This window comes from Rattus rattus, chromosome 1 (assembly GCF_011064425.1).
Source record: "Rattus rattus isolate New Zealand chromosome 1, Rrattus_CSIRO_v1, whole genome shotgun sequence".
NCBI classification, from domain to species: Eukaryota; Metazoa; Chordata; class Mammalia; order Rodentia; family Muridae; genus Rattus; species Rattus rattus.
This window is the reverse complement of record NC_046154.1, coordinates 246,117,794-246,141,786: the sequence shown is the minus strand read 5'-3', so window position 1 is coordinate 246,141,786 and position 23,993 is coordinate 246,117,794. Positions and strand designations below refer to the sequence as shown.

General features: G+C 39.3%; 1 protein-coding gene, 1 non-coding gene and 1 pseudogene across 8 annotated transcripts in view; 1 reads left to right on the top strand and 2 right to left on the bottom strand.

Annotated features, from left to right (window-relative positions):
* Ptk2 (protein tyrosine kinase 2) overlaps positions 1–23,993 on the top strand; it is a 202,897-nt gene that overhangs the window by 44,681 nt on the left and 134,223 nt on the right. For 5 of the 7 annotated variants that reach the window (XM_032916454.1, XR_004389457.1, XR_004389458.1 and 2 more), the window contains one exon: positions 8,986–9,299. The exons of the other annotated variants lie outside the window; for them this stretch is intronic. In XM_032916454.1, the coding sequence (XP_032772345.1) occupies positions 9,200–9,299 (100 nt within the window). In that variant the 5' untranslated portion in view covers positions 8,986–9,199. Of the gene's footprint in view, positions 1–8,985; positions 9,300–23,993 lie in introns of those variants that run through there. 7 annotated transcript variants of the gene reach the window in all.
* LOC116890464 lies at positions 19,337–19,473 on the bottom strand. Its single transcript, XR_004386655.1, has one exon. It is a non-coding gene; the product is annotated as a small nucleolar RNA SNORA8 (small nucleolar RNA).
* On the bottom strand, positions 19,906–20,031 carry LOC116890442 (annotated as a pseudogene).

Below are 23,993 nucleotides of genomic sequence, written 5' to 3'. Positions count from 1 at the left end.
GTGGGCTCTGCTACAGAGATAACACAAAGGTCACCAGATTGTTAACCACATCTGCTTCCATTCTTCTGGGCAGCTAACAGGTTATGAATCCTTTCTTTGAAGGAGCAGTCCTGTGTATTTAACATTCCTGGTTCCTATAGTGTTATCCGTGAGCACAAGAACCTCTATGACTTCTACATTCCCTTTTTTATTTTTTAAAGAGAAAATTGTGGTTGTAATAGATACGAAGGTTGAATGCATTGCCTGCCTGGCTACTGTAACAAATATAGGTGACTATAACAATATAAGAATAGCCAGCAGAGAGGGTTGGGGATTTAGGTCAGTGGTAAAGTGCTTGCTGGGTTCGGTCCTCAGCTCCGAGAAAAAAAAAAAAAAAAAGATTAAAAGAATAGCCAACAGAGGACCAGGGAAAAGGAAAAGCCACCTTAGCCATTATGGCCATTCCAAGGTCACTTGAGAGATTTTGTTTTATCTTTTTATGCATATCACTGCTTTGACCATAGGTAGTATAAGAAAAATCTGACACATTAAGAGAACACATGCCAGGAAATTGATGACAACTAAGATTATGTTGAATAACAAATAATTTATAGTAGTATTTTGTTAGACTATGGTTCTTAATTTACCCACTCAACTAATTTTTGCTAATATTTTTGTTGTAATATAAGTAGTTTTACTAATCATACAGGCCATTTTTGAACCTTCCTTTGTAGTTCAGTAATCATTTCTGGAACTAGTAATAAAAAAAGCCTAAAAACAATGGTTAGCATGGCAAAATAATACTTTATTGTCTCCTATTACAGGTGTGCCTTTTATGTCCCCCTGACAAAAAGCATTTGGATTCTTCATTGACAAGCTTGAGAATTAACATATAGTCAGATAACATAGCAGCATCATATTTTTAGGTCACTAATATTGTGTCCTTGTTGTTTCCCTAAGTTATTAGCTTACTCTTCCTCTGGGGACATCTCACTCTTGATGGGTTTGTTGTCCATTTTCAGATACTTTATTTGTCCAGTGGTCTTTGGGATGCTATCTTAGGTGTATTGGAGTGGGAGCCATTTGGGACTTTATTCATTTTCTGGAAAGGAAAAAGCATAACCTCATCCTGGTATTAGCATATCAGGCCCTTTCCATTGATTAGTTTCTGTGTCTCATTTAGGGCAAATGTTTTTGGGCAGCAGCAGAAACATTGTTGGAAAAAAATTAAAGTTAGCATGGCTAAATGTGGCATAATATGTGAAGATTTAGGTGGGTTTTATTTTTAAAAATATTTGTTGTTGTTCCATAGTAGCTTAACCTTGTGAATTAAAAGAGATTCTAATAACATTGATTAATATTTCATAAATTGCAGAATTCCTTAAAGTGTTTGCTAATGTAAGTAGGGCCATTATTGTCCCCAGAGGAAGAATAAGCTAATAAGTTAGGGAAACAACAGGGACTTTACATATTCCTAGAAAGGAAATGTGTAAAGAGCTGTTTGAAAAAGTAAAGTTCCAGATATGACACAATGATATTTTCCTGTAGCCCCTAGGGCCCCATGCCATCCCTGGGTCAGTACTCTACAGCTGACTAGTCAGGGAGGGTACTGTGCACACTTAACAGCAAATGCCTCAGTCACCGACAGCCTTAGTTCCAGATGTCAAGAGACCTACTACCGATTTTACACTACAAGTTTGGAATACTTTGTAAAACATGCCTTCAGTAGAGCATGGGCTTTTGTGAGCCTCTTCTAACTTCTTCCCTTGTTAGAGTCTGATCATTTATGTCTTTCCAAGGACTAGCACAAAACTTAAAAAACCAAATAATTGGGGCTGGGGATTTAGCTCAGTGGTAGAGCGCTTACCTAGGAAGCGCAAGGCCCTGGGTTCGGTCCCCAGCTCCAAAAAAAAGAACCAAAAAAAAAAAACAAAAAAACAAAAAAACAAACCAAATAATTAATTAAATAATTAAAACATAATTAACAATGGTCATTAATTTTTAAAGATTTAAACCTATGACTATTTACATAAGATTTTCAATCTTCAAAATTTATGGCAATTTTAAACAGTTGAGCCTGTGATTTAAACATTCATTTCTGCCTCTTGGCTTTTTTCATTCTCCTGGGGGTCAGGGGTGTTGACCACTCTGGCTGTCCCCGGTTTCTTCAGTCTTGTCTACCAAGTTCTTCTTTAGCTGGTCAATATCAGGTCGTGAAGGAATAAAGAAAACATAGTTTTTAAGTCAAGTATAATAATGTAATGTCCTTGAGGAAATCATAGTATCAGGCAGTCTTGTCTGAAACACTCCTCCCCATTCATTTTCCTAGCAGCATCTATATCTATATCTATATCTATATCTATATCTATATCATATCTATATCTATATCTATATCTATATCTATATCTATATCCATCTATCTATCTAATATATATCTGAGATCATATAACTTTCAAATTTTACCGGAAGGTTCTATATGCCCTAGTTAGAATTGTTCTTGTACTAGTAGTTGGACCTGTTTTAATTTTTTCCCTCAAAGGGGCTGTTGATCAATCCACACTGGATTATTACCAATGTGAGGGGAAAAAAAAAAACCCAAGCTCTGGGACTGTTGAACTCTAGTGCTCATTTGGGGTGTTGGGTCTTGGGGTTGTTAGAGTCTAAGGGTGGACAAGAGTGGGTAATAACTGTTGCCCAACCACATTCAGGTGTTAGACTCAGTGGGAAGGACATTGGTAGGGCAATGGAAGGGCCATGAAGCCAGGGCCTGTCAATTTGTGCAGCTCAGCCAGAGGGCTTGGAGCCCTCTGTTTGAATGGCCCAGGGTTTACTTGATCTGCCCTGCCAAGACCTGTCAAAATGTGTCTGGCAGAGGATTTTAAAATTTTCTCTTTATGATCTTCCTGAGGAGGTTCAAGTAATATATTACTGTAGTTTATCTTACAAAATAATTGACAGGGATTTTATCCCTCCTTTCATGGGCTTTTAGCTACATTAGCTCCTATGTGTTTCCAATTTTCAACATCAATGTTTTCTAGTTTAGGAAATCAAGGATTTAATTTTATAGTCACTTGTACAAAGCCACAGAGCTGTTTGCTCTAGTATTTTGCTACTCTGGATCTTAGAAAACACCTCTACTTGTATAAAATGCTTTCTTTGTCCCAGAGGACTGGGAGGAACCATTCTATTTTACTCTCTCTTATGGTCACAACTCCTTGGGTTGAGAGTACTGAATTCTTATTTTTCATTCTATTTAAAGAAACAATTTCCTATCTCCTCCGAGGCTGAAGCCCCACACTTGGGGCACCAGTTAAGGGTGTCTCTGTCTCTCATATTTCAGGGCTCTGAGCACTCTGGTTCAAGTTGTTACCTTTGTGAGCTATGAACTTCTGTCCTATTTCTTTTGAGGTCTCGTGCTTATTTAGGGTCTTTGCACAAACACAGAAGAAGCAGACAGCAGGACACTTGAAACAACAAGTGTTAGATGCCAGATACTCTGAAAGGGTAGAAGAAGCCTGTGTTTGTTCTCTTCCTTCTTGTTCCATTGGTCTTCACTATTCACTTGTCCTCTGTAGGTGAAATGAACCCTGGGTACAGAGCCTATTTCTGGCCTCTTCTCTGAAATCGTTGTAGTTTTTGGGGTAGGCTATGCTGTAGGTGATGGCTTCTGTGTATTTTGCCTGCTTTCTGATGGTTTGGTGCATTTGAGTATTCCCATTAGGCTGCTAAATAGTAGTTTAATAGTGGATGAGCTGTCCAGTTTCTCTCTTCAGTTGTTAGTGTCATAGGGTTTGTAATAGTATCTTTGTAGCTGTATGAGTATTAGTTGATAAAACTGCCACAAGCATTGCTGCCGATTGGGAAAGAACACAGATTGGGGGCCACAATTCCTAGGTATTGCTGTACACTGACTGACCTCTCTGCTTTAGTTTCTTCATTTGTGAAGCTGAGGTTGTGGTGGTGGTAATGGGGTGATAGTATCTGCCTCCTTGGGTTGTTAGTGAAAATGAGGTGAGCAGACATTTTAAAAGTGCTCTGAGCAAGGTCTGGCACATAGCAAGGGGTAGCTTGGTATTCATATTAGTGTTGTGGCTGGCTGGCCTGCAGTCAGTGCTGGCTAGAGGGTGGGTATTAGCAGTGTCCTTGTTCTACAAACACTGAAACTGAGGTTCCTGCTGGTGAGGATTCTTTGTCTCACGGGTAGTTGTTATAAATTGAGTGCCTTCTCCAGCTTCCTGCAGCATGACCGAAGAGAGGTACAGCAGTTGTTTCAAAGTTGGCAGGGAGTTTGTTGTTCTAGGAAGCTGCTTGTTGTCTTTGCTTTCAGAAGGTGTTATAGTCTTTGTTTCCATTAATAGAACCTTAATGTCTATCAGGCCATAATTTTTGTTGACGGACTAATTTTGAGGAAATTATTTTTTAGTGGAAACAATGATACGCAGTGAGAGAAATGATAATTAGTAATCATTTTTTAAAAAAGATTTATTTATTTTATTTATATGAGTACACTGTAGCTGTCTTCAGACACACCAGAAGAGGGCATTAGATCCCATTACAGATGGCTGTGAGCCACCATGTGGTTGCTGGGAATTGGGCTCAGAACTTCTGGAAGAGCAGTCAGTGGTCTTAACTGCTGAGCCATCTCACCAGCCCAATAATTAGTAATCTTAATAGATGTAAGCTTAGAATGAGATTTCTAGCACTGAAAAGTTGCCATATATTATCAATACTGGATGCTAATTGGAAGCGTATTTATTTAAATGTTCAATTCCTCATACAAACATAGGTCACAGACTTAGAAATGTACATGTAAGTCTATTTGCCGGAATACTATTTTTTTCTAGATATTCCTCTAGTCAGCTGATAAAGAATATTTATTTATTTTTTATTGTTTCCAAAAGTATTCTGATGTGTTTAAATAAAGCTACTGTGGCATTATAAGAACGTAAAAGCCAGTTTCTTATTTTTATGATATGCTTTTGTCGACATTTATAACAGTTCATTTGTTAAAATGTTTATTCTGAGCTGGAGAGATGACTGAGTGGTTAAGAGCTCAATACTGCTCTTGTAGAGAACCTGAGTTCAGTTCCCAGCACCCATATCAGGTGGCTCACAGCTGCCAATAACTCCAGCTCCCAGGGCTCTGGTACCTGCTGGAATCTGTGAAAACCTGCACACATACAATACACACAATTAAAAATAAATAAAAATTTAAAAAAGAGTTCATTCGCAGTGACTTGCAAGCCAGGTTGGACAGATTGTGTACAGCATTTGAAGGCTTCTAGAATTACCTTCCTGCATACTGATCATGCTAATCGCATTGCTCACTAGCCTGATGGTTTTAGTGCAGTTTTGCAGTTGGTACTTCTTCAGTTACCTGTGATGTACTGGGTAGGCGAGAGACAGTCACATTTGTGTTAGGCTCTATGTTGCTTTTTTTTTTTTTTTTAAATATTCATTCTGTAACTGTTCATCAGCTTCTGACCAGTGGGACCTGGAGGTGACATGGTGTCCACGATGGAGATAGGATTTACCATTAGGGTATATTATTATACTGTACATTTTCTGTGGGCTAGGATAAAAAAAACACAGATTCCCTCACCATTTTCTTATTGCCTTGATGCAAAAGGAGGATGGGTGGAACATGACTTCCACACCTCTGTAGTAGCTGCTATGTATATAGTAAGATGCTGGAGATTACGCTGGAATAGATACACACACCTTTACTTTCCTCCGATCAGAGTTTGCTTGTAGTGGAGCAATTGAGCAATAAACTGTGTGTCAGTAAACCCTGTGGGAAAATGCAGTAGAAAAGTAGATAGGCTGTGTAATTTCAGATAGAGTGCTCAGGACAGAACACATTGAGTAGGTGATATTTGAGCAAGACACTGTAGGGAAAGGGCATGGCTGTAAAAGCTGAGGCAAGGTTATCCCACATCGAGGAGGGGCAGGCAGTACAGAGGTACTGAGATGTGCAGAGAGCAGTAGAAAAGCCAGTGCAGTGGTTAGTGCTGTGGAAACCAAGAGAAAGATAATTATGAGATGAAGGTGTAGGCAGGTGAGCCATATCACACAGGGCTTTGCATACTCTGCTAAATATTTTGGTGCGTATGTTGACCGGGTTTCAAATAGAGGAATAAATGATATGCTTGCTCTTTCAGAGCAGCAGCAGCAGCTAGGTTTAGGATAGAATCTGAAGAAGCAGGCTACAGCTGTAGTCCTGCAGGGGTCTGAATCAGATTGTGAGCAGTAGTCAATGAGAAGCGCATAGACACTGGCTGCATTCTGAAGTTTACTGACAGATCCCTTTGAAGCAAGAAGACAACAGTGACTAGGGACGGAGGGCTTTGGTGTTCTACAAAAGTATTATCTTTTTCTTGTAAATTTTAATATAGTGGGTTTATTTGTGAAGGAGAATTTACTAGAGTTGTATTTAATTATGCTAATACTAAACATTAATCAGAACAGCACAGAAATTTTTCAGTGAATGCTGGCTCTGTATAAAAGATAGAGAGCAGAGGACTTCTTTTTTTTTTCTCAGAGCTGAGGACCGAACCCAGGGCCTTGCGCTTGCAAGGCAAGTGCTCTACCACCGAGCTAAATCCCCAACCCTGCAGAGGACTTCTTAATGCTTTGTTTTAGGTTTCATTATGATCTATGTCTGTTTTTAAAAATGCTTGACCTCTCTAAATCATCAAAACCCTCTCTGGGATTATGTCATAGACTAAGGAGTATTATTTTGATTGTAACTATATGTTTTTGTTTGTTGAGATGGGATCTCTCAGTGTAGATCAGGCTGGCCTTGAACTTACAGATCCTCCTATCTCTGCCTCTTCAAGCATTGGGATTAAAGGTTTACAGCACTATGCCTAACTGTAACTACAATTTTTAGAAAAAGGTAAGGTAGTCCTTTTGATTGCTGGTGATGCACCTCCCCCACCCCCTTTCCAGCTGTCAGCTGACCCCATGATCCTCAGCGGGCCAATGGGTTCTCAGGGTTTGTAACTACTGCCTCAGTTTCAGTGAGTACCAGGCATACCTTTAGTCATTTGCTCTGAGTAACTGTAGAAATCAGTCATCTTTCATACCTGGTTTTTCCACCTCTTAAGAACTTACACATTAAGAGGTGAGAATATTTGGATAGTAAATAAATTAAATTAGTGAGAGGATGTAGAGAGAACCCCATCCATGAATTAAAACCAGAAACTGGGTTCATCCTGCCCTTTCTTCCTATTCCCTTCTCTCGGGGTTCTACTTGTCCCCTCTACTGTTCCTGCCAGTGTTTTAGCTCCATCCTCCTCATCCCTTGCCTGGACCACTCTTTATTTTGTTCTGGGAGTCCCTGGGCTGTTAGCAAGTTAGGCTCAAATGATTCCTGGATTGGATGGGTGACTCAGAGTCCCTGTATCAGAGCTGAGCATGTGGTCCTCCATCCTAGCAGGGCCTCACCTTCAGTGTCTGTGCTCTCATGTTGGAGGCTTTGCAGTCTTGCTGCTCTGGCTCTGAAGGTGTCTGGTAACAGTTAGTGCAGTGGGTGTGGAGTGTAGTCTGGCAGTAGGAGTAGCTGGTGGTGGTTTCTGAGAGTCATAAGTTTTTAATAGACTCACCCTTGACTTGAATGACTTGTGCATTTATTGGTGATGGCCATGCTCATGTGGTAAGGCAGATGGTGGTCTTGCTTAGTGTGCTTACTTCTTACTGGATGGCAGTAGTCCTCTGTGACCCTTCCTCGTCTATAGTGAGGGGGTACTGCCCAAGATATCGTTTTGGATCTGGTGGCTCTCTTGCTGGCTTCTTCTGTTCTTCTAGCCTGCTTGAAATGTTTTCTGTAGCCCTTTCTTTTTTGTGTTGCCTAGGACCATAGTTCATGCCTGGGAATAATGTGTTTTCAGGGTGGCTCAGGAATGGCCTTTGGAGCTCTAACAGCTGTTTAGAGTCTGAGTGGAGCCTGGAGTCAAAGGCATCATCTCATTAGGTGATGGGAGTGAAGAAAACTGTCCTGGGCATTGCTGGGTACAAACATGCTTCTTGTTCTAAGTATTTGCTCAGCTCCTTATTTCTGAAGTTGACAAATTAATAGAAAAACCTTGGCCTTTTGCACAGTAAAGGTGCTTGAGTTTGGCTGTTTGTGGGATTGTGTGACTGCTGAGTCACCTACATACCAGGCAAGCATGAACTGTGGAGTTTGAGTATATACCACATATACTTGAAGGACAAGGAATTAACCCCTTACCTGCTGTCCTGATGCTTATGTGGAATGTGTTCAAATAGCCTGATTTTTGTCATGATTTTTGCATTTAAAAACAGTTGCTAATGTAAACGATGAGAGTAGTTTCTGTCCTACTTCAGTGTGAGATAGTACTCATCTTTTGAGGCTAGAAAAAGAAATCATACTTGAAGCTAGAAAAAAATTTTGTATCTCATTATTCTTTAAGCATATTTTAAAGTAAATTGGCTACCTTTAAGTTCTGGTTTATGTTTTCTAGATAATCTACGTGTATGTAAAGGTGCATTGTAAAAGTATCAGTGAGGGAAAATACTTTACCTCTGAGGAGTTTGGGCTCATGTAGGTCATTCCCCTCCACATTTAATTCTTTTCTTTGATTGTGATCATTTTTTCAAAATGTATTTCATCAAGTTAATTATTTTTAGTCTAAGCCCAGAATAAAACTGGTAAAGTGCCAAAGGTATGATTCTGTAGACAGGAATTGTTAGGAACCATCTATGGACAGTTGATCTGGGTCAGACTGGATTTGCTTGCAGCTTACTCAATTTTAGAGTCGACTGTCATTTTGTAAACAGAAGTCGGCCAGATGAAGTGAACAGAAGGGCGAGATTAGCATATTCATAAGGTGCTGGCTCTGGGACTTCTTTTTTCCTCCCTTTTCTCCCTCCCCCTCTCCCTTTCCCTGAATGAATCTAGGAACCCAGATCCATGGGGTCTCATGACTAGCTGGTTTTATCCTGTTCATTGGCTTAATCTGGCCAGGACGGTCTGTGTTTCAGATTTCGGAAGCAGAAGATTCAGTAACTGAGAGGCCACCGTGGAGCTGCTGGAAACTGTTACAGAAGGAGCACCTCTCAAACCGTGCTTCAGGCTCTGAAAAAAAGGAGCACAGGGGAAGCTTAGTCTTGCTTTGGATCCAAGCAAATGCTGTCGGAGCGATGAACTGGGACTTTGTGTGCGGACTCCTGGCTTGATCTTGATAGGATTGGGTGTATGTTGTTGGAACGGGCAGGCCAAGAGGCCCTGAGATCTACAGGTGCCGTCTATATGGAGAAAAGCGGCTGTAGTCCATTTCCAGTGTGTTGGGCTAAAGGTATAACAACTTAAAGATCTCTTCAGTGTGTGCTTATGTCAGTTCATGCTTTTTGTACTGAAAAAGCTAGGTAATAGTTCTTTCAGAACTTAGTTACAATTACATTTGAGGAAAAAAAAGATGTGGTATAGGCTTACTGCTGGTACATAAAACCAGTTAGGTGACTTTGCAAGTAGAAAATGAAATGTTTGTATGGAAATGTACTCAAGTGATTTAGATCACTTGTCCTGTGCGCAAGTCATGTGTTTTTGTTCTTTCCTTTTATTCAGCACTCCATTATCTATTTTGTGCCTAGAAGCTTTTAAAGAACAAAGTGATTAGTTTTAACTGTAGGACCAGAGGAGAAAGGGGTAATGTGGGCTTAGTTGTTTTAAAGTAGGTTTCCTTTATTGTCTATATGCATTGAGTACTTAACTCGAAGCTCTGTTATTTTGTGTTTATTACCACAGGTCAAGAATATTGTGAGTGAAGAATTTTCTACTTTAGTGAGAGTTTGTATTCATGCAGAAATGTAAATATAAAGTAGGGCATTTTCACTGTAGCATTCAAGGCAACATTTAGAAAGCATAGTTAATAAGTTAAAGAAGCTATAAAGTTGATGTAAAGACCTAAGACAAATTTAACTAGATGTTTTGCTTAGCATAGTGGTGAATATTTAAGCCATTAACACACTTAAGATTTTACAAAAATATGTCACTATGTGAACTGTATTAGGTACTGTGTTAATGTACTTAGGAAGGCTTTCAAAAGAGGAGCCTACACTTGGTCAAGAGCTGTGCTTCGATGAATGAACTAGGGCTTATTCAGTTTAGTTTTTAGGTTAAAGATATTAGTATCTCTAGAGTAGGAAGTGTCAGCATCATACTGCAGTTCAAGATTAGTTTTCATTGGTTGATTTGTCTTTGCTACTTGTGTTAGGCTTTTGCACCAAAGCTTGCAACACTTAAACTGTTAAAACTTAAACACTTAAACTATGGTATCTGAATAAAGCACCGGTTACTTTATTACATAGGTACTCAGAGTAAAGATTTTGTAAAGTTAAATCGAAGCACTCAAAATCTAAAAGACATTGACTTCTTACAATTGTAGTTTTGTGGTCTGAGGACCATGTGATGTGAATGAACATGACTGAGGCAGAGTTTAGGGTTACTGAAGAATTTGTAGATTTTATACAGAATGGCACCTCCATAGTATACGGGTGCAGTAAAAGTCCTCCCAATTTCCTCACAGACCGTAACTAGCCAACAGTTACAGACCTAGACCAATGGAGTGTTGAATAGTTAGCAGCTGGATTTCCTACTCAAAGTGGTCCTAGAAATGAAAACTTTTTGACAGAAAAGAGTAGTGTTGACTCATCAAGAAGAAATTGATCAAAACAACTTGCTTTGCAAGTTTTTGCAGACTATTAGAGAAAGTACAAATAGTTGATTTTTACTTAAAATGGACCTTTCTGTAGATGAAAGACTGAGGGAGCAAAGTTCTCAAAGCAGAGGATGGGAACTGGGACATATCAAGGACACAGTGAGGCACAGTGAGCTCAGTGTCTACATGCAGGGCCAGGTGTCTCCTCTGTGATAGTTTTACTCTGGTGGTTCAGGTGGAGGGGCTTGTCACCTTGCCTTCTCAGCTGAGCACATGCTTTATGCAGTGATTGCCCAGTGCAGCTGTCTTCAGAAACTTCTCTGCTACATGCTTTACTTTCTTGCATTAGGACCAGAAGGCAGGGGACTTGTCCCTAAACTTGTTAATATTATCTTCATGATCAAAGAATTAGCTGACTTAAGTTATTTCAGATATAACAGTTACAGTGTGTAGATAAAGTTAGAAGATCAGATCCAAAGAATATACAACTCTGCTTGCAAATGGACCCCTAAGTCATGCATTTCATTCAACCAGTCACATTAACCTCAAAACACACAGCAGTGTCCCAGTTTTAAGAAGACATAAGATTCTTACCAGGACAGGCTAAAAATAGTTGAACAGACCTATATTTGTATACTTTGAAGTGGATCTTAAAGGTACCCTTAACACTTGATGGTTTGTTCTTTAATAGTTTATAGTGTATTGCCTAGTTTGAAGAATCATCCAAGAAGATTATGTTTTAAAATATTTAAGAGAGATATGTTTTTACAGTGTGGTTTCTTAGGCATAAAATATGTATTAATTAAGAATACTAAGTGTAAGTGTTCTGAGAGCATTAGGTTACAAAGTGTTGGGTGAGGAAAACCTGCTTGTGGGGTTTTCTGGTTATCAGTGTATGTTGTTCCATCATTGTAGGGGATGAGGGAGACTGGCAATTACCATAGTGGTGCCAGAGGTTTGTTAGGAACAAGTGTGTTTTCTGGTTTCTTTAATTTTTTTTTCTAGTAGTAGAGATTTTATGTACTTCTGACTTCTCTGGTTGAAGTCACACTCTGCATAAGAATGTAAAATTTTATTCGTTCATCCATTTGTCCATCTGTCCTCTTTCCTTCTCTCTTATACTGGAGTGGCAACTGCTTCTTGGAGTGTACACTCATAGTACATAGTATACATAAGTATCAGTTACCTTTCAGAGATGGGACTCTTAGTTGCTGTCCCAAATCCTCTCCGTCTTAGTACACACTGGGCTCCCATACACTTGTTCATGCTCTAGATCCAGGATGCCTCTTGGACTTTCCTTTCCACACACAAGTCTGTCATTTTATTCTGATTGTTATATATCCAGGGTATATCTTGAGTTAATCAGTTTACCCCTCTGTTAATGTATGGTCTTACTGTGTTCATACCTGTTTGTTCATCCTTTAGATTTTGTGAAAATAAAAATCTGATATTTTCATATTTAAAGCTGGTCAGTGGCTTACCAGATTTGGATAACATCCCACATTTTTACTGTGCTCCACAGGTCTCACTTCATCCTGCCTCTCTTGCCTTCTTCAGCTTTGAGCTATTGTCTTGCTCATTAGCAGTGTAGTCACTTCAGTTTTTCAGCGCCTTGCACATTGGAATCTCCCTCTCAGACCTTGTGTACATGCTGATGCCCCCTTAGAGCTGTCTTTTACATTCACCGACTGCCCAAGTCCCATTTACAATTAGAGTACCCCTTAGATGAGCTTTCATTTCTCAACCTACCCAGATCCTTTCCAGGGTTTCCACCAGAGCCTGCACTCTGCCCTGACACTGCAAATACTGTGACTGTCATTTTAGATTTAACCTGTCTGGTTTCTGTCTTCCTTACTAAATTTTAACATCGTCTGAGTTGTCAGAATTTTTTCTGCATAGTAAGTAGTTGGCACAAGTGAGTATTATTTTAAGTATTTGTTAATGCATTCGGTATAGAGTAAGTGTTATTTTAAAGGCTCTTTTTGGAGCTACATTCTTTTCCTTATATTATGTTGTATTTGATTAAGTCTAGTTTTAGACTCATCAGATTGACTATTCCAATCTCAGTGATTGTGTATTTTTGGTTTCTTTTGAAAATAAAAGAGTGTGTAGACTTTAGCTTAACAGTTTGCCTATAGCTGATAGACGTGTGTGGTGTGGCTTTGGTCTTCAGCTGTTGTCAGTTCTTTGAGCCTTTCTGACTATTTCACTAAATACTCCCCCATCCCCGCTTTACCCTAATTTGTTAGAATTCTCTCCCCTCCCTCACTCCCTCCTTATTTTATGTGTGTGAATGCTTTGTCTGCATGTATATCTATAGCACATGTGTGCCTGGTGCCCATAGAGGCCAGGGGATCTTAGATCTTTTGAACCTAGAGTTACAGACAGCTCCACATTGGTGCTGGGAATTGAACCCTTGTCCTCTGGAAGAATAGGAAGTGCAAGAGTAGGCAGTGCTCTTAACCACTGAGCTATCCATCTCTACAGCCTAAAGGGTAGCAAATTTTTTGTTGTTGTTGTTGTGTGTTTTGTTTTTTTTTGTTTTGTTTTGTTTTGTTTTTGAGAGGGGGAAGAGGGAGAAGTGGAGGGAGGGAGCAAGAGAAAGAGAAAGTAAGCTCTGTGTATCTTGTAACTGTTAATGTTTATTCCACAGATGCTAAATGCCACATATGAGCTAAGCTTGCACATGTGTATGGCTCCATTCGTTTCACACAAAGGCCTCTGAGATAGTGTTCATCAGCATCCCAGTTTTGCATATATCATATTGAAACACTGAAGTTAAATAACTTAGCAATAGTTCCTTAGGTCACAGAAAGCAGAGTCAGGTTCTACACAGTGGGGTTTTGGCACAGTGTGAATGTTCTTAATCACCACTCTCTGCATGCTAAAATGGAAATATGATAATATCATAATGGAATTGTCGTTCACTTTGTCTAATGTTTGCATGTTAAGAATCATAGGTTCTACCCTTTTAAAAAAAAAAAGATTTTATTCATTTATTGTATGTATGTGAGTACACTGTCACTGTGTTCAGACACACCAGAAGAGGGCATCAGATCCCATTACAGATGGTTGCGAGCCACCATGTGGTTGCTGGGAATTGAACTCAGGACCTCTGGAAGAGCAGTCAGTACTCTTAGCTGCTGAGCCTTTTCTCCAATCCATAGATTCTACTCCTAAGTATTTTTCTCTGAAGTCATTAATTCATTTTATAAGTTTTTAGTGAGCATTCAATATTTGCTGAATGTATTTGTCAATACTTGGCTGATGCTAAGGAGTAAAAGGCACAGATTTCTGCTCCCTGAATTGATAGAAGGTGGTGAATGTTACATCCAAATTGGGGGTCTGGTGACAGTCTAAAGTACTTTGTCAGGTAGACCCACCTGAGAGGCTTATCCTAGAAGGCGGAGGAAGAAACAAACCCCCGGCAGAATGTTTGACCAAGAGGCTTGATGGGAGGGCAGTATGCCTGGAAGAGAGTGACCTTCCTTTTTTTTCTCTGACTTTCTCTCTTTTCTGCCATGGGATGAAATAATCTAAGTTGCAGATAAATTCTAACCTATTTTTTGCTTAAAAGTGGTTGAATGAGAGAGGAATAGTTTTCCTTTAGGAAACATGGCTTTGTCTTTTCCAATGTGGTAGGCAGATAGATGTTGCTTCTGATGTCTTAACAGGATGACCCTGTTGTGCCCCCCTTCCTCTTTTTTGTTGTGAACATAGTGACAGCCCCTCACCATAATATTGCAGTGGGCATTAGCATATCTTTATTTTATTCTTTCACTGTGGCTCATTATCAGTGTTTTGTTCTGGGGAAGTAGTTGGAGGAAGTATCTTTGTTTTGATTTCAGGAAGAAAGTGTTCAGGGTTAATGTGTTAGCTCTAGCTTTGTATTTTTAATTATTATTATTTGAAAAAATTCCTTTTAGTTCTTTGTTTTATGATTTTTTTTATTTATAGTGAGAAAGATGTTAAAGTTTTTCAAATATTTTTCTACCTCTGTTGATCACATAAATTAAAAAAACAGTGTGATCTATTATGGTGTTAATTATTAAATTAAATATAGTTTTGATGGTAGAAATTGAACCCAGGTCATTCAGGTGCAAGGCTTATGCTGAAGCATTTAGGCGAGGTGGTGTGTGTGTGTGTGTGTGTGTGTGTATCTCCTAGTCTGATATATTAAGTTTTGAGTGCTAAGCCAACTGTGGGGATCGAAGACTGTGCTCTCTACCCTCACCTCCCCATATATTTGAATGCTTGGTTCCCAGTTGGTGGATGGCTGGGAAGGATTAAGAGATGTGGCCTTGTTGAAGTATGTGTGCCATTGTTGGAGGAGTGCTTTGAAGTTACAGTAGTGCATGCCAGGCCCATTGTCTTTCTCTGCCTGCTGCCTGTGGGTCAGGATATAGAACTCTTAATTGCTTCTCTAGCACCATGCCTTTCTGTGTGCTTCCTGAGATGAAGATAGCAGACTAACTCTGAAACTGCAAGACAGCCTCTAATTTAGTGCTTTCTTTTTTAAGAGTCTTGATCATGGTGTCTTTTCGTAACAGTAGAACAGTGACTAAGGATCAAGTTGGTACCAGAAGTGAAGTATTACTGTGACAGGCCTGATCACGTTGTTTGGAGGAAATATGAAAGACTTTGGACTAAACAGAATATTGTGTCTTTGGACTAGAAAGGTGGTTGAACTAAACAGTACATACTGGGCCATCCTAGTAGGAGCAAAGAAGACAATGGTTCTGAGGGTGATGTAACCTGTAGGGCTTGCCTCAAGAAGTTTCAGAGGGGAAAAATATTAGCAAATGGCTAATCACAAGCATGGTCTTGTGATATTTTGGTAAGAATAGCTGCTTTCTGCGTTTGCTCAAAAACATCTGCTGGAAGCTAACTCGAAGTTTGGATTAATGGTGTTGCTAGGGGAGATTTCAAGACAACCTAGTATTGATTGTGTTACTTGGTTATTAATGGTTACTCTTATGCAGATCTACAATAAAAAGAAACAGGACAAAGATATAAAAAGTATACAGTTGAGATGAAAAGAGGAGCACCAGAAAATACAATGTTGAAGATAGAAATTCCTGTGTACAAGGAGATAAAAAGTTTAAAGAAAAGCGTAATGCTAAATAGAATAAAAAGGGAGTGGTGATCTTAGAGCAAGACCTAGCTAAGCTTCCAACTGGTGAAAAGGAATTAAATGAAAGCTTAAAAGGGAAGAAAACATCAACTACAGAAAGCTGATGCGGTAGTAATTGAAGGAGGGGCCCAGTTCAGCCCCAGCAAGTAGAAGAACTTGACTGCTTTGGTCACATGATTCTGGTTTTAGAGTCAAGAATACAGAAAAGGGGTAATGGAACCTTCCTCCACAGCTAAGGAAAGTCTCTGAGGCCAGGCATGTGTCAAGGGAGTCCTTGTATGGAGGCCAGGAGAAGCAGTTATATGAAGTGGTGAAGGTGAAGCCTGGATTATGTTGCTGAGCCCAAGCTGTTGGAAATGCTAGAGCAGTAGGATACCTGCCAAGGAGAGCTGCTGACTGGGTATGGAAACAACCCAAGAGAGAACTGTGTTGTAGCCAACAAAGCTGAAAGTAGATCTGAAAAATTGTCTGATATTATCCATGGAGATGCAGAGTTTGGAGTTTGCCCTGCTAGTATTTGCTAGTAGTTTGTCCAGTATTCCCTTACTATGCTCCCTTTCCTCCTTTTTGGAATGTAATGAATATTCTGCATTTGGGAAGTATGTAATCTGCCTTTTGATTTTTGATTTTTATAGAATTCCACTTAAGAGATTGCCTTAAGTCGCAGAAGAGACTTTGGAGTTTTAAAGTGTTGAGACTGTGGTAGACTGTGGGGACTTTTGAAACTGGACTGAACACATTTTGTAATATGATATGGCATACATAGGCTACAAGCCTATGGAGACTAAGGAGTGGAAGGTGGTTTGAATGAGAAATCCTCCTCCCCCCTCCCCCCCCAATACCCCTACCTCATTTATTTGAATGCTTGGTTCCCAGTTGTCAGACTGTTGGGAAGAATGAGAAGATATGGTCTTGTTGGAGTAGGTGTTTAATTGTTGGGAGGAAGTGTGTCTTTCTCTGCCTGCTGCCTGTGAATCAGGATATAAAGGTCTTTCTTTCACACCATGCTTGCCTGTGTGCTGCCATGGTCTATTTATGATGATAATGGACTAACTTTCTGAGACTATAAGTAGGCCCCCAATAAGAGTTGCCTTGGTCATGGTGTCTCTTCACAGCAATAGAACAGTGACTAGGATACTGACCTTGTACTCCTGATAATAAATTTGCTCTTAAACATAATATACCATTAGTTTTTGTGCTGTTGTGATCAGTATATTTGTTATTTAGATTATTTTTGTCTGTTCATGAAAGTTATTCGTTCATAACTTTTTCTTGTAATCTTTTTCAGATTGTCATTACCAAAGTATTAATGCTTCATAAAATAAGTGGGGAAATGTCTGTCAACTGTGCCTTCTTATCAAAGTATTGGAGTTTTCCTAAGTACTGGATTCCTAGCAGCCAGCTCTCTGGTTTTCCTCATTGACTTGGCTCCTTTTTAATTTTAATTTTTTAAAAAGTACTTAGTAAACTTTTGTGGTTTTTCTCCCAGCTAGACTGAAAACTCTTCTAGGGTAGGAAGTATATTTTGTTTTGCTTCATTTTTGCTTTTAATTAATTACTTGGACTATGAGTAGATCTTCTCTGATATGCAAGGCCCTGGTTTCACTTTGTAGTGCTACATGCACAAATGCGACTCACTTACCTTCTGTGTCTTGGTACCTACTACATATTTGGTGTAATAGTGGCTGAGTAGATATTCTTAGTAATTACTCTGTTGGAAGGTGTGACCTATTCCTTGGCCTGTAAGAGACAGGATGAATGCATCAGTGAGATTGCTGACCACAGCATAATACATTGCAGTTGGCCTTTGCTGGAAATAAAGAGTGGTAACCCTTGATGTGTGGTGTGGTCAGCAAGGCCCCGATGCAACAGGACATAATGAGCAAAGAAAGTTTATAGCTGTCTGAGGTGAGACTGACCTGTACACTGGATATATAGGTCTTGATGGCCAAAAAAAAAAGCATCTTGTAGGTGATCGTCTTCTCTCAGATGTCTTTTAGATGGGAAGTAATAAATGCAGTGAGGAAGTTTTGATACAGCTTGTCAGTATTAGGGTTACAGCTTACAAACTTGAGATTTCACATGGGCCACTCTGGGATGGTATTCCTGCATTCTTCGTTCTTACAAGCTCCCTGTGATTCATGTGCTGTGGTTTGGACCATACTGGAGGAACAAGCATTTAGTATAGAGGATGAAAACAGATTTTGGAGCAACACTATTAGGTTTCTTCAGCTCTGTAACGTCACTGAGTGCCCCAATGTCCTTACTTGTAATAATGTATTGTACATGAAATTGGTGTGTGAGTCACTTGAAGGAAATGAATTAACAGGGTGGTCATGCCACACACAGTCTGATTTTGCAAAACACACTGTAGACTTTATAGTTGACTCTGTAGTCCTTGCCAGGGTCCTGTGGGGTAAGCGATGTGGCAGTTTAGGTATTGTTATGCAGAGTGAGGTAAATGACTTGCTGAAAATGTGAGTGCTGAGAACTTGGGAATTTATGTTTGTTCTCTTGACCTAGTTGTCTAGTGTTGTAACACCATTTTTATTCCTAACAGAATTTTGAAAAGCAAAGCGCTGCAAGTTAGTTTTAAGATAGTGAAATGCTAAGGCAGTGATCCGTGACTAGAAACTGCTCGTGTTTCTCCACAGTGGATCACTAGACAAAACTAAGAAGCAAATGAATTCAAATACCTGTATGTGTAAGGTGACTATGTGGGCTATTGTGGCATCTTTTTTTTTCTGCATGGTTCTACAGGTAGGTCCTCCTAGGTTACTGGGCTTTTTCCAGTTTTCTCTTTGCCCTTAGTCCAGAATTTTGTCCTGTTCTAAAGCCTGGTTGTGGACTAGTTTTTCCTTGGTCTACTCTTCTGCTTCTGAAGTCACACTCACTTGTTGCTTTTGTGTGATCTGCAGTGATTATAGAGGGAAGACTGTCCTTGTATTTCTGGTACCCCCTTCATTAGATAAGAGATTTATTCACAAATATGATTGTAGGGCTCAGCACTCTAAATGCTATGAGGTGTCCAGGGATTTCTACTTGCCCAGGGGGTTACAGTGAGGGATATATTTAATCCCATAGCCAATCAGGGATGGACTGCTTTTTTTTTTTTTAAAGGACTTTTTTAATGTATAAAATTATTTTTTGTCAATAAATTTTTATTTAAGGGCTTTGATTTCCTGCTGTCCATCCAGGTCATCTGAAAATAGCCCTTTCTCAAGGTCATCCAGTTGTGCTTTCAGCCCTTTTTTATCTGTCCTTTGTTTAAAGACAGTCATTGGCAACTTCTAAGTTCTTAGCCAGAAGATTTGAGGATTTCTTCTATTTACTTTAGGGACTCTTCTTCAATTAGCTTTAAAAACCATTTTAAGGCAGGTTTCACTTGTGACACCCTAGGAAGAAAAGGAATGGTTTATTCAGCAAGCAACCAATCTTTAAAGACCACTTATTCCCTAGAACCCACATTGAGATCAAACTTTCAAGTTGCTCTGCCTTCCTCTCCAGCACACCTATTCCAGAAATATGTACATATGGAATAAACTGTATCATTAGAAATACCAGGTTTAACATGCTCAAAGCCAAGAAACCAATGATGCCAGATAGTGAGTTTCTATCCCACTGTCTTTTGAACACCCAACAGGAAAGAACTGCTGAGTGCAGATACCATGCAGTGCAAAGATAAACTGCCTTTATCTACAGTGTCTTCAAATTCATCCACATAAAACTTGGTGGAGGGGTTGGGAATTTAGCTCAGTGGTAGAGAAGGCCCTGGGTTCAGTCCCCAGCTCCGAAAAAAAGAAAAGAAAAGAAAAAACAAAACAAAAAAAATAAAACAAAACAAAAAAAAACTTGGTGGAGCTCTACTTTTTTGAGGTGTGGATTTTTTTTTTTTTTTTTTTTCCTGGTGGCCAGGGAACTTACACTTGGCTTTACACAACAACTCAGTCACACATTCCGTATTCTGCAGCTTGGTGTGGATGGGCATGATGAACTTTGTGAACCTTGTGGTCAGTGTGAACCTTGGCCATTGTGTCCTTGAGCTTCTCAAAAGCACCACACAAAGCCACTGGAGGAGGCAGGAGATCAGAGCGGGAATATTAACCAGAAAGTTGTCTTCAAGACCACTTAGGAGATCCTGTACAAGCTATATGTTGCATACACCACCTCAGAGGCCACTGTTGGCATCCTTTATCCCCATGAGGAAAAGAACCTGGTTGGCTTAATTGGCTGCAAATACTTCTTCTGTAGTATTTATAACCACTTGGAGATTGAGTCTCAGATCTTCCCATTTTGATTCAAGACTAACCAACCTTTTCAAGAACTGTAGGCAGTTAAGACCGTAGAAGTGTTTCTTGTTGATTCAAGGGACACCCAAAGCAGTCAGCCCAGCACTGTGGTCCTGGAAGCAATTGATTTCTTGGCTAAACCAACTTCAACCTGACAGTCTGATTTAGGATTTAAAGTCCCTGGTGCTCAGCTAGGATGCTATTAAGCATGGCCTACCAGACTAATGTTGGCACTGGGATTGTGCCTGGTCTAAACTAGGCACAATGTTGGTGACTTTCTGTAAGCATTTGGAAACCTTTATAGCAGACTTGCAGACATTTTTCCATTTACTAACATTAATGATAGAAACAAAATTCTCATCTTTGAAGTCTCTTTAAGCTTTTAGTTTTTTTAAGTTTACTTTTTAGAAAATCTTTTTTATTGTATTTTATAAGAGCATTGGTCTGGAGCAAGTAGTAGAGTGTTTGCTTAGCATGCTAGTCTGTGTGTGGCCATAATTTCAGCTCTTATCACCCCATCCCCCAAGAAAAAGTATTGGATTGAACAGGTTTAAAATTAAAACACAGTCCTTTACCACAAATAGTGTAAACCTAATTTCAGAATTTCAAGTTTTTGATTTCCTCTTTGAGAAGCTTTAAAATTTGTTTTAGATTAATTTATTTTATGTGTATGAGTGTTTTGTTTCTTTATGTCTGTGTACCAGATGCATGTCTGGTACCTGAGAGGTCAGAAGAAGGTGTTGGACCCCTGGAGTTGGAACTACAATACACATTTAATTTTTTTAAAAATAGGGTCTATTGTATTATTCAGGCTCCTGGGCCTAAGTGATTCCTGATACCCAAAGTCTCCTGAGCACCATAGGTGAGCACCACCATCACCACTTGGCTTCTCTGACTACTTTGGGGTACAGGTTTCTTTCATTTTTCTGTTGTCAAGAATCAAATGATACTGTGTCTTTACTTAGAAATCCTTAGTGGTTTAATGTGGGGAGGAAAGAGAAAGCTGGAATGATCAGAAGTACACGTAGGAATCCAGGAGCCTTGCTTAAACTTACCAATTTTCTAGAAGCCTTCTTTTTGAGTCTCATTGTAGGTAAATAGTCATGTTGTCTAAGAACAATAGCAGTGGTTCCCACCCCGCCTCCTCACTCACCTTGCCAATGTGTGTAGTATACAAAGGTGTACACTGTGTTTGGAGGCCAGAAATCTATGTCTCTTTTCTTAGCTTAGTCACTCTCTACTCTACTTTTTCACACAAGGTCTTTTTGTGTTAAGAGTTTTCTCGATGTTAAGGAAGAACTAACAAAGTGAAAGCAACCCAGCAAGAAGGCAGTTTCTTTTTGGAAAAAGGGTGTCCGGTGACTTATACAGGGCTAGTAAGCACACAGCAAAGCAGGAAGTTCACTTAATTTTTGATTTATAGTGTTTCACTATATTGTTGGGCGTTTGACTGTATAATTTGATGCTATTTGATAGTTCATAGCGTAAAGGGGAAAGGTATGATATAGATTCAGTTAGGAGTTCCAGGGATTGAGCTAATAAACATGCACAATAGCGTTTCATTCATAAGGTGATAGGGGAGATTTACAGAATATTGGCTTTTGGTGGGCTAGAGAGAAAAGAACTCTTTGAACACTGATTCAGCTAGACTAGCTGTCCTTCATTTCTACCTCCACCTCTGGCTTTTTATGTGGCTACTGGGGACCAAACTCAGGTGATTATGTTTGAGTAGCAGATGGATACTTTACTTGAACTCTCTGTATAGATGACTCTCAAACGCACAGATATGAGCCCATCTCCACATCTGCAGTTCCAGGATTAAAGACATGTACCACCACACCTGTAGTATTATTGTGAGTCTCACAGGTACTTCACATGTTCTTTGTTGAATATCTTTAAGTTTTTTTTAACTTATTGGAAAAATTCAAATATCCTTTTGTGTAAAGAATTTTCATTGTAAGTTACTATTTTTCCAATCAAGTTATTTACTTAGTTTTTTTGTCTTTTAAAAATGATTTATTTATTTTTATTTTATGTGAATTAGTGTTTTGTCTACATGTATGTTTGTGTGAGGGTGTCGCATCCCCTGAAACTGAAGTTACAGAAAGATGTGAGCTGCCAAGGGTATTGGTAATTTAACCCATGTCTTCTAGAAGAACACCTAGTTAGTTATCTTAACTGCTGAGCCATCTCTCCAGTTCCTGCTTAGTTTTTTTTCCTGCTTAGTATTTTTAAAGTAATATTTTAAATTAATTCTTTTGAGAATTTTAAACAATGTATTTGGATCATATTTAAGCCCTGTAGCAATTCTCAGATCTACCCCCATCTTCCCACCTACCCATCTTGGTGTTCACTGTGTTTCTCCTTCCTCTCTTCAACACAGTAAGTCCAATTTGTATTTACCAAATATTCTTGGGTGTGGGGCTTGCCTTGGAGAGTGGTCAACCCATTAGGTGTCATACCCTAAAAGAAAATGGACTCTCCTTCCAGTAGCTATCACATACTAATACGTCTTCAGCCAGGAATGAGGAATGCCCATTGCTCCCTGTGGTGGTTTGAATATGCTTGGCCCAGGGAATGGCACCATTAGGAAGTGTGGCCGTGTTGAAGGAAGAGTGTCACTGTTGGTAGGCAGTGAGACCTTCCTTCTAACTGTGTTGGAGCCAGTCTTCTCCTAGTGGTCTTCAGATGATGATATAGAACTCACCAGTGAGTTGTTTGAGATATGTTACTTGCTTTCCAGACAGTGGAAGATTAGATTTTCATTTTAATAGTTGTCTAACTTAATGCTAGACACAGAACCTACTCTAAGTAGTCATAGTCCTTGTTGACTCTTTCCAAATTTGCTATTGTCTGTGCTACTAGCAATTACAGTACTGTGCCCAATTGTGCACAGAAGTGCCATACCCACCCTTTCTCCAGCCTGTTCTTTCTTGGTTCTGTCCAGTCCATGCGTATTCAGTCTCATTAGTCTTCAGTTCTTTTGCATGTTTGAGCATATACATTTATGTTTTTTTTTAATACAGAGTATCCCCTAGCCATCATTTATATTTTGATTTTAAATTTAACACTACATCTTGGAAATCATTAGTATAGGAATTTTGGTGATTTGAAAAAGTACAGCCTCCATAGACTCATATATTTGAATACTTAGTCATCAGGGAGTACAACTACTTGAGAAGGATTATGAGGCATAGCCTTGTTGAAATAGGTGTGGCTTTGTTAAGAGGAAGTGTGTCACTGGGGGAGTGGCTATTATGGACAGTATTGCCTTAAATATGCCAACTGTTTATTTGGATATGTGTTTTCAGTTTCTTGGAAATTTTCACTGCATGGTGGAGTTTTTTAGGTCACATAGTGAGTGGTTCTGTTTACCAGTTGAGGACTGCATTCATGTTCACTGTGCTGTTTACACAGCTTTTTATGTGCATTGCACAAGGGCTTTTATCTTCTGTATCCTTGCCAACATATGTGGTATCTTTTCCAAAAATTAAATTTCTAATAACTTAAGGAGTTTCTGAAATATTAAAGGGTGTTGGTTCTTCTTCCTATGGTTTGTATGTCATATTTATTTTTTTGTTTTTGTTGTCCTTTTTTTTAAATTTAAACTTTTAAGGGCTGAGAGGTGACTCAGTGGTTAAGAGCACTGATTGTTCTTCCAGAGGTTGTGAGTTCAGTTCCCAACAACCACAACCTAGTATTCCCGGTAGCTTACAACCTTCTGTAATGGGATCAGATGTTCTCTGGTGTGTCTGAGAACAGCTACAGTATACCCTTAACATAAATCATTCTTAAAAAGAATTTAAACTTTTAAAATAAAATATAGTTGCATAACTTTTCTCCATCCCTGTGCTCGCTCCAACCCTTTCTATAACCTCTTTCTCTCTCAGATTGATGGCCTCTTTTCTT